The 11111-nt window shown below is 42.8% G+C and overlaps 1 protein-coding gene across 1 annotated transcript; it reads left to right on the plus strand.

The window, feature by feature from the left end:
* The first annotated feature begins 564 nt into the window (after positions 1-564).
* Positions 565-3105, plus strand: LOC102823849 (calcitonin gene-related peptide 2-like). Its single transcript, XM_006865782.1, has 3 exons — positions 565-650; positions 893-1042; positions 2946-3105. The coding sequence occupies exons 1-3, from the start codon at positions 565-567 to the stop codon at positions 3103-3105; spliced, it is 396 nt and encodes a 131-aa protein (XP_006865844.1).
* The last annotated feature ends 8006 nt before the right edge of the window (positions 3106-11111 follow it).

Raw genomic sequence — 11111 nt, forward strand, 5'->3', positions numbered from 1 at the left:
AAACCCTCTTCACCAGCACACCTTTTTCTACTTCTAGAAGTCATTGCCTCAGTGTGTCTTTGTTGTTGTTGTTAAGTGCTGTTGAGTCGGTTCAGATCCATAGTGACCCTGTATAGGGTTTCTGAGGAGCCGCTGGTGGACTTGAACCACTGACCTTACGGTTCAAATGGACCTTGCAGTCCAGCGCATTAACCCACAGTTGTTGTTGTGAAGTGCCATCGAGTCGGTTCCAACCCATAGCGACCCTGTATAGGTTTTCCAAGGAGCAGCTGGTGAGCTTGAACCACTGACCTTGCAGTTCAAACGGCTTTGCTGTCTGGCGCATTAACCCACAGCACCACACCAGGACTCCTTAACCCACAGTGCCACACCAGTAATCTCTACGTGTCTTTAGAGTCAAAGCCCATTCTGCAAATTAACAGAGGCATTGGAGGCGAAGTAACCTGGCTGAGGTTATTCAACAGTTGTTGCAGAGGCGGGACTAGAATATAGGTCTGCAAGCTCACAGGCAGTGTTCCATCTGTACTTCGTAGTAACATGGCTCTGTCTTTACAGTGAGGTGCCATGGGCTTCGGGAAGTTCTCCCCATTCCTGGCTCTTAGCCTCTTGGTCCTGTGCCAAGCCGGCAACCTCCAGGCAGCACCATTCAGGTGAGACAGCCCTTCCAGGAACGCACTCCCTGGGATAAGACAATTCCACTGAGGTCACAGTGGCACATGGCTCCCAGTGACTCAGTGTCCTGGGATAGACACTGGCCTAGGGACCAATCTACCTGGGAATCAAGCTTGCATATCCATAGGGGAAATTAGAGAACCCGGAAGTCTGGTGATTTATCTAAGTGGGGAGCAGACAGGGTCTCAGAGCCTGCATTGAATTTGCTTCCTTACTCCAGGTCTGCGATAGAGAGCAGCTCTGATCCCACGGCACTCAGTGAGGAGGAAGCGCGCCTCCTGCTGGCTGCACTGTTGAAGGACTTTGTGCAGATGAAGGCCAATGAGCTGGAGCAGGAACAAGAGCTGGAGCAGGAGACTGAAGGCTCCAGGTAAGCTACAAAGAAAGTCCTACTCCAAAGGCCGCTAGGAAATGAGCTGGGAAGGTATGGAATCACTCTCTTTTAACTGGACTGGCCACACTGAGGAGACCTCCCAGCATGGGATGAGTTAGGACTGGTAAGTGTGACACCAGGGATGGACCTGTATGTCTCAGGAGCTTTCAGAGAAATTTGGCCCCACCTGGTTAACCTACATATTGGTCTTCTACACCTGCAAGGAGCCTTCACTGCACATTTGCATGGTGAAGGTGGAGGCCTTGCAGAGGGTGGGACCAGGTAGAGCAGTGTCTGAGGTAGGTCTGGGGTCTTTAGATGTGTAGGATCTACCTGCTCTCTGGGGATCATCTATTGTGATGTGCATGCTGTCACAGGACCAGAGAGAGCACCCTTCCCCACCCACCTCCCTGTGCACCCTGAGCTTACAGCAGAGACCGCCCCCACTTGGCAGCATGAATTGCACCACCATCCATCCTGAAAACAGGGGTCTCTCTGCAGACAGAGCATGAAGGGCTGAGTAGCATGTGGAATGCTGGGGAAAGACCACCCCTTCCTGACCCCAGCTCTTCCCCACACTGTCCTGCCCTGTGTACCTCAGAGTCTCCTGAGGGAAGATGTATGAGTTGCCCATCTGCCTGCCCCTCCTACCCCTGCTTGTGAGCCCTCTCAGTGTACTAACCTGCCTGAGTTCCCACAGGGCAGAGCTGGTGCATGGTACTGTTATGCATGTCTTTTCCCTGCAGCCTGAACAACCCCAGAACTAAGAGGTGTGGTAATCTGAGTACCTGCATGCTGGGCACATACTCGCAAGACCTGAACAACTTTCATACATTCTCTGGCATTGACTTCGGGCCTGAAACTCCTGGCAAGAAAAGAAACATGGCCAATGGCTTTGAGAGTGACAGCTCTTCCTACTTAGGGGTGCCCTAGGAAGCCAACTGAACTTTCCACACTCCTTCCTGACTTCCTTTCTTTCTTCCACTTATGCATTTGATGCATGTGGACCTCTCATTGACTCCTATTCAAGCTAGGACTGGTAGTTTTGCTTATGACAGAAAATGTTGGGGACCTCAGGATGGAAGGAGACCAAGTAAGACTCATAGACCAGATTCGAGATCAGAGAGAATGAGTGTGGTTTTGTGAGAGCCTAGAGGATTTTCTGGCTGAGCCCTCCAATTCCTGCTTCTGAATGTCCTACACAAGCACCTCCCTCATGGCTCATGCAGTGAATAAACCTATTTTTCTGAAAGGACCTGAGATGTGGTGGTCATTTCTCTGGCCCACATTCAAGACTTGAGGTGTTCAGTGTCTATGCTTAGAAATAGCTTGGCCTCAGTGTAACTGGACCCAGGGGGAGGGTGGTCCCTGGGAACCAACTCAAGCATTAAGAAAGGTGTGCTAAGGAGCAGGTAAGCCCTTCTGGGAGAGGAGGCTACCAACCCTGTTCTCTGAGCTACTTTCAGGTAAGACTTGAGGGGATTTTCATTTCTCTTGGAAGTTTTCTGGTGCTTGCAACTGGGGTATGGTATGTGCATATATACTCCTTGTATGTCTTGGGATGGGGCTGGATCTTTGCTGACTGCTCCTCCCTGATCCCAAAGGAACTGTGTGTACGAGACATTTCCACTCTGGTAAGTATGAGGCCAGAGGGTGGACTACAGGTTTTCAGTGTGTGCCTGTGGCTAGGAAGTGAGTTTGGGGAAGGGTTTCTAGCTAAGGTTATCAGGCGGTCTCTCCTAAAGGCTTTGATAATTGCAGTTAGGAGAAACACTAATTGTTAAGTAGTGTGTCAAAGAGCTGTGTGTGCTCTTCATGTTGATCCCATGGGGCAGGCAGGCTCCTCCTCACCAGCTTCTCACTGACAGACCTTCTCTTCTTTCTCCATCTCATAAATCAGCATCACTGCCCAGAAAAGAGGCTGCAAAACTGCCACCTGTGTGACCCACCGGCTGGCAGGCTTACTGAGCAGATCTGGGGGCATAGTGAAGAGCAACTTCGTGCCCACTGATGTGGGCTCCAATGCCTTTGGCCGGCGCCGCAGGGACCTGCAGGCTTGAGCAGCTGAGAGATTCCTGGTAAGAAGGCGACTGTCCTTGCATTCTAGGGGAATGGAAAGGAGGGACTTTGGAGGTGAAGATCTCCATCTTAAGCCCATTGGACCTGGCAAGCTCTTTAGTTCCCTTTTCTCCAATTACATTCTTCCTCCTGAGATAGAGTTCCTTCTGAAACTAAGCTTGAAATCAGAGTATTATGAGAAGCAGCAGAGATGCCCCTTCCTCTTTCTAAGAAATGAAAAAGTGCTTGCTGGATTCAGAAAGGGAAGTACCTGCAAACCTTAACAGGGGTTATTCCTCATTAATGAGTCCAAGCTCTTAAAGAACTGAATCCTTGATTAGCATTCACAGATTCAGGCCAGAGGGCCTGAGTCATTATCTATTATATGTGGTTGTTGTTAAGTGCCTTCGAGTCACTTCCGACCCATAGTGACCCTGTATAGGATTTCCAAGGAGCAGCTAGTGAGCTTGAACCGCCGACCTTGCAGTTCAAATGACTTTGCAGTCTGGTGCATTAACCTACAGTGCCACACCAGGACTCCGTATGTTATATACATACATATAATATAAAAGGAGTGTGTTGGCTCCATATGATAAACACTGAACTGCGAACCACAAGGTAGGTTGTTGGAGCCCACCAGCTGCTCTGTGTCGGGCCAAAGATCAGGCTCTTTGCTCCCATGAAGGTTTAAAGTCTCAGAAACCCTATATAGGGTTGCTATGAGCTGGAACAGACTCCATGGCACCTAACAACAACAACAAAAACAATATAATTTGAAGACTTGTTGGCACCTGTTAACCCAGAGATGACAGTTTAAACCCACCAGTTCCTCCATGGGAGAAAGATGTGGCAGGATGTTTCTATAAAGGTATATAGCTTTGAAAATCCTATTTATGTGGTGCTGGGGGTTAATGTGCCAGACTGCAAAGCCATTTGAACTGCAAGGTTGGCGGTTCAAGCTCACCCAGCTGCTCCTTGGAAACCCTAGACAGGGTCTCTATGGGTCAGTCTCTATGGGTTGGAATTGACTGTATGGCACTTAACAACAACAACAACAACTACTAACAGTTGAATTGGTTTTCCTTTCATCTGCCATGCAAAGCCTGTTTATATCTCATATCCATAATTCATTAACACTGTTTAAAAAAGCACTTCTGTTAAGTTATGTTCTGGTAATAATCATGGTTATTCTATCATTTTACCCTTCTATCTCCTCTTCTTCTTGTTTTTTGGTCCCAGGCTACTATGAAGCAGAACTCACCACTTCTATTCATTTTGTTGACAACATCTTGGTGAAAAGTCCCCATGGAAGATTGTCATTTGAAAGGAATGAAACCGAATGCAAAATAAGTGAATTCCATATTTGTTGTATATCATTTTTGTATTTGATTCTCTGTTCAGTGAATGTGATGGCATCTTTCATCAGCTTATCTAGTGGCAAAATGGGTTCTTTGAGAGCCATCCTGTTGATTTTAGCAGCTCTTTAGCTCTTTAGCAGCTCTGCCAAACCTTAGTGGGACATGAAATCACTGCCGTGGCCCCTGGGGGCATAGGGTAATGGTGATGCTGTGCCTTGTTGTCTAAGAACATGATTGTATAATTTGTTTAAGGAAATATCAATATTGTGCCATTTGTGAACTTCATCAAGATTAAAGACATATTTTGGATATATTTGGTTCAAGTCCCTGGCCTGGTGATTCACTCAATTTTTTTTCTCCCTTTATAGCAGTAAAGATAATAATAATAATTTATTGAGTGTGCCAATGATTTTCTGAGGTACTTTGTACCTTTTAATCCGTTTAAGTTTTACAACAACCTCAGAGGGTAGACACTGCTGTTATTTCCATTTAACATTCGAAGAAACTGAGGCATAGGGAAGTGAAATCATAGGTCACACTGATAGGTGGGAGCAGGGCCAGTACATGGACCAGGAAGGTCTGCTTCCAGAGTGTACAGTGACAATTCTGCCCGATAAACTTCTCAACAGAGGGTCCTGATGCTTCCCACCCACCTACGAGCCATTCTTGGAACTAGATGCATCATGTGCTAGGCTGTCAGATTTTAGAGACACCTGGAAAATTATATACATTCAAGCAACTTAGTATTTATGGAATACAATGAACCACTTATGCCCCTTACTTGACTTCTATCATGATCAGTGTATGAGCAATGTTGTTAAACTTCTACCTCCATATACCCTCTCTCCTCACACATCAACACATCTGTAAATATTTCACCGTGTATTCTAAACGGGAAAGGTTCTTTCAGAGTAAAAATAATATTTAAAATACATAAGATACTGGCCAACCTACTGGAAAAGACCCATATTTGTGCCCATTCCAAAGAAAGGTGACCCCACAGAACATAGAAACTATCAACCAATATCATTAATAGCACATACAGCAATGTTTTGCTGAAGATAATTAAAAAACAGTTGCAATGGTACATCTACAGGAAGTTACCAGAAATCCAAACCTGCCTCAGAAGGAGATGTGGAATGTGGGATATTATTGTTGACATCAGATGGATCTTGGCTGAAAGAGAATATCAGAAAGATGTCTATTTGTGTTTTATTGAATAGCCAAAGGGATTTGACTGTATGGAATATAACAAACTGGACACCATTGTGAAGATCACTTAATTGTACTCATGTGGAACATAGACCAAGAGGCATGTCCATCAGTATTGAACCAAAAAAAAACACAAAAAAACAAAAACAACCCGGCGCCTCCGCACACCAGGGCGCCTCCGCACACCAGGGCTCGTTTAGAGATTTTTTTATTCTGGGTGAAGACGAGCAGGTAGACTTCCGCCCGACAGCGAAAGCAGAAGAAAAGGAAGTGAGATCAACAGGAAGGGAGTGGTCTTATATAGATTCAAATCAGGAGCTCACACGGCATTGCTGGAGTGATTTAGCCTATCAAAAGCCATGTTGCATATTAAACCACGCCCCTTGCAGCTTAGTTTGGCGGAGAAAGAGACAAAATGGAGCCCAAGGGAAGGGAGGGGAAGAACCCGGAAGGTATTGTAACAGTATCCTTTTACAAAATTTGTTCTATCTGTATGTTGAGTAAACAGAAGCTGGAGGAAGGCTTATTAACAACCTGTGATATGCAGATGACATAACATTGCTTGTGGAAAGGGAAGAGGACTTGAAGCATTTGCTGATGAATATCAAAGAATATAATCTTAAATAGGGATTATTTAAAAAATCCTCACAACTGCACCAACAAACATTATAAGAAATGGAGAAAAGATTGAAATTGTCAGGCATTTCATTTTGCTTGGATCCACAATCAATGCTTATGAAAGCAACAGTCAAGAAATCAGATGAGGTATGACAGTGAGCAAATCTGTCACAAAGACCTCTTTAAAGTGTTAAAGAGCAAAGATGTTACTTTGAAGACTTAAGGTGCACCTGACCCAAGCCATGGCATTTCCAACTGCCTCATATGTATGTGAAAGTTGGACAATGAATAAGGAAGACCATAGAAGAATTGCTGCATTCATATTATGGTACTGAGGAAGCATATTCAAAGTACCACACACTGCCAGAAGAGCAAACAAATCTGTTTTGGAAGAAGTACAGTTAGAATGTTCCTTAGAAGTGAGGATGAGAAGACTTTGTCTCGCATACTTTGAACATGTTTTTAGAAGGAAGTAGTCCCTGGAGCCCTGGTGTGGCACTGTAAGATAAGCACTGGACTACAAGGTTATTTTGAACTGAAAATTCAGTGGTTCAAACTCACTAGCTGCCCCTCAGAAACCCTATACCAGGATGTTATGAGTCAGAACCAACTTGATGGCATTTAACAACAACAACAAGTCCGTGTAAAAGGACATCCTGTGTGGTGTAAAGTAGAGGACTATCAAAGATCAAGACTCCTAAGGAGATGGGTTGACACAGTGCTTGCAGAATGGGCTCAAACAATTGTAAGTATGGCACTGACCAGGCAGTGTTTTGTTCTATTATGCTTGGAGTTGCTCTGAGTCGGTGCTGACTAGAGGATTCCTAACAACAACAACAACAACTATTTATGTGTTGGACAGACTAGATTTTTCTGTTTTTAGAGTTTCCTAATTTCTGGATTCTGATCATTTTATTGCTGTGATAAGATTTGACACACTCCTGTATCTTCGGTATTTCTTATGAATTGGCTATAAGTAAGGAGGAAGAGAAGTCAGAGATGAGGTAGACAAGTAGGAGATGGGGAGGACAGATCATGTAGGAATTTGTAGGATATATGAAAGACTTTGGGTTAATCACTCAAGTTCTAGTCAGGAAAACAGAAACTACATCAGGAATTTGAACAGAAAGAATTTACTATAAGCAATCAACTAAACGATTATAGGAGTACTGAAAAGTCAGAGAACAAGGGGTAGACTAAGATAGAAACCATGGTAAGCATCTACCATCTGTAGGGCTAGGGGAACAAAGGAAAGAGGTGGGGTGACTATGACCTAAAAACTTGGAGAAGGCTTTGAAAATTCCTGAGAAGGGGGTCAGTTGATGCTGGTCTCTTCCAGGGGGCTCAACAGGGCTAGTCTAGGAAACTCAAACTTATATTCCAATTTCACTGCCAGAGTAAAGAGACAGTGTAGTAGGCACCATTGAAAGAAACTAATGCCAGAATCGGAAGGATCAAGTCTCTACTTCTTGCCTTCTTGTTTACATTTTGCTCTCCTAATTGGCAGGGCCTAATTGGGTGGTTGCCTATGAATGTAAAGAAAACAAAAATCCTTACCACTGGACCAATAAACAACAATTCTTATCAATGGAGAAAAGATTGAAGTTGTCAAGGACTTCATTCTTCTTGGCTCAACTATCAACACTCATGGAAGCAGCAGTGAAGAAATCAGTCTGCTGCACAAGACATTTTTAAAGTGTTGAAGAGCAAAGATGTCAGCTTGAGGACTAAGGTGTGCCTGACCCAAACCATAATATTTTCAATAACCTCATATGGATGCAAAAGCTGGACAGTGAATAAGGAAGATCATAGAAGAATTGATGCTTTTGAGTTATGGTATTGGAGGAGAATATTGAAAGTGCCATGGGCTGCCAAAAGAACCAACAGATCTGTGTTGGAAGAAGTGCAACCAGAGTGTTTCTTGGAGGCCAGGATGGCCAAACTTCGTCTCTCATACTTTGGACATATTGTCAGGAGGGACCAGTCGCTGGAGAAAGCTATCATGTTTGGTAGGGTGGAGGGTCAGAGAAAAAGAGGAAGACTCCCAGTGAGATGAACTGGCCAGGTAGCAGCATCAATGGGCTCAAGTGTGGCAACAATAATGAGGTTGGCCCAGCATCGGGCAAGTGTTTCGTTCTGCTGTGCATAAGGTCGCTATGAGTCGGTACCGACTCGATGGCACCTAATAACAGCAACAATTGGCTGGAAAAAGTAAATGTGGTTTTCAGAGTTCCAGCCCAGTCTTTTTTTTTTTTTTTTTCTCCCTACTTGAAAATGTATATCAAAATAGTACAATTTTGGTTTTACATACAAATAAATGAACTAGTAACAGGTAACAGAAACTGTATGGCACAATGAACATTTTAAACATTTTGCATTTTTTAAAGTTGCTAAAGTACTGAATCCAGGAAAAGGAATATTTTTTACTTCATTTGATACCTATCAGATTAATAGGAAGCATGATGATAAATGAAGAAAAGATTGAAGTTGTCAAGGATTTCATAATCAATGACCATGGAAGCAGTAGTCAAGAAATCTAAAATGTTGCATTGGACAACTCTGCAAAAGACCTTTATGGTGTTAAAAAGAAAAGATGTCATTTTGAGGACTAAAGTACATCAGACTTAAATCATAGAATTTCAATAGTCTCATATACACGTGAAAGCTGGACAATGAGTAAGGAAAACTGGAGCCGAACTGATGCGTTTTTAGTTATGGTATTAGTCACGACTGTCAGAAGAACAACAAATCTGTGTTGGAAGAAGCGCAATCCGAATGCTCATTAGAAGCAAGGATGATGAGACCTTGTGTCATGTACTATGGACAGGTTATCAGAAGGGACTAGTTTCTGGAGAAGGACATCATGCTTGGTAAAGTAGAAGAACAGCAAAAAAAGAGGAAGATCTCCAATGAAATGGTTTCACGTATTGTTTACAGTGATTGTTGTTGTTAAGTGCCGTCGAGTCAGTTCCAACCCATATGACTCTGAATAGGGTTTCCAAGGAGTAGCTGGTGAGCTTGAACCACCAACCTTGTAGTTCAAACAACTTTGCAGCCTGATGCATTAGCTCACAGCGCCACACCAGGACTCCATTTACAGTGATAGGCTCAAGCAATTATGAGAATGATGCAAGACTGGCCAGTTTCATTTTCTTGTACAGAGGGTCCCTGTGAGTAAGAACCAAATGAATGGTACTTAGTAACAACAGTTGGCAGAGCCTAATGGGGAGCAGCTCGTAAAGGAAAATGTAATTTACGTAGCCCCAGCCCAGGGTCTTTATTTTAGAATTTAATTTTAAATTGATTGAGTAAAATGTATTCTTTTTGGTGTCCAATCCTATGAGTTGTAACAAACCGATAGTCATGTAATAATCAGCATGTTTAAGATATAAAATTGCTCCATCACTTTCTAAAATTCCTTCATACTTCCCCTTTTCCATAAATTACTCCCCTAGCCTTCAACCTCTGGCAGTGACGCTTGTGCTTACCATCCCTATAGAACATATGTTTGGATACACTTGGTGCAAGCATCTGATAGTTCATTTTCCAGAATATCATATAGGTGGAATCACCATGTAACCTTCTGAATCTGACTTCTTTAACTGAGCATGTGAATTTGAGACTTATTCATGTTGTTGGATGTATCAGTACTTTGTTTTTTGCTATTGCTGAGGACATAGTACATTGTATAATATGCCACAGTTGGTTTACCCATTGACCCTTTGAAGGACACTTGGGTTATTTCCATTTTTTGGCATTTATGAATACAACTGCTATGAATATTCACATACAGGCTTTTATGTGAAGATAGGTGTAGTGAACTGAATGGTGGTTGCCAAAAGATATGTCTATATTTTAATACCTTGTCAATGTAATCTTATTTGGAAAATGACTCTTTGCAGATGTAATTAAATGAAGATTGTAAAATGAGATTATCCTGGCTAATCTGGGAAGGTCCTAAATCCAAAGACAAGTATCCTTATAAAAGACACACAGAAAAGACAGACACACATGAGGAAATGATGTGAAGACAGAAAAGATTGGAGTCATGTGGCCATAAGTCAAGGAAGCTAGCAACCACTTGAAGTTAGAAGACCCTCTAAGGTCTCTCTGTAGGGGCTACAACCCTGCGGACACCTTGATTTCAGACTCCAGACCTGCAGAAGGGGGAAAGAATACATTTCTGTTGTTTTAAGCCACCAAGTCTGTGGTAATTTGTTACAGCAGATCTAGAAAGTGATTATAATACATTTTCATTTCTTTTGCCTAAATACATTGGAGTGGAGTTGCTAGATTATATGAAAAGTGTATGTTTTAACTTTATAAGAAATTGTCAAGTTGTACCCACAATAACTGTACCACAGTGCATTTCCACCATCCATGTGTGTTTCCTAGTTACTTCACATTTGTGCCCGTACCTAATAACATCAGGTTTTTTGTTTTGATTTTAATGTAGCATTTCTCGGAAGGCTCTTGATGCTGAGCATCTTATCATGCATCTTTTGGCCTCTTGAACGTCTTCTTTGGTGAAGTGTCTGTTCTTGCTCTTCGTTCTGCTTTCAGTTAGGGTACTTGTCTTTCTGTTGTTCAGTTATAGAGGTCTTTCTGTTTATTTTAGATGTCAGACACATCTATGGTTTTTACTATGAAGTCTCCTAGTTACTATGAAGTTCAGTTACCTATTTTATTTTCTGTTGCTTATGCATTCGTTGTTGTAATTTACTACTGAAAAATATTACGTGGGATAGTGAATAATCTAATGTCATCTAATGATCTAATAATGTCTCTTCTAGCATAGTCTGTGACCACCGCCAAACAAC

The sequence above is a fragment of the Chrysochloris asiatica genome, unplaced genomic scaffold (genome assembly GCF_000296735.1).
Source record: "Chrysochloris asiatica unplaced genomic scaffold, ChrAsi1.0 scaffold00083, whole genome shotgun sequence".
Classification (NCBI taxonomy): domain Eukaryota; kingdom Metazoa; phylum Chordata; class Mammalia; order Afrosoricida; family Chrysochloridae; genus Chrysochloris; species Chrysochloris asiatica.

What these genes read in the sequence shown, in the direction of transcription:
- LOC102823849 (XM_006865782.1), top strand. Translation starts at nt 565, where the DNA reads ATGGGCTTCGGGAAGTTCTCCCCATTCCTGGCTCTTAGCCTCTTGGTC. An exon ending in CTCCAGGCAGCACCATTCAG is followed by an intron (nt 651 to 892) that starts GTGAGACAGCCC and finishes TCCTTACTCCAG; the next exon opens with GTCTGCGATAGAGAGCAGCT. An exon ending in CAGGAGACTGAAGGCTCCAG is followed by an intron (nt 1,043 to 2,945) that starts GTAAGCTACAAA and finishes CTCATAAATCAG; the next exon opens with CATCACTGCCCAGAAAAGAG.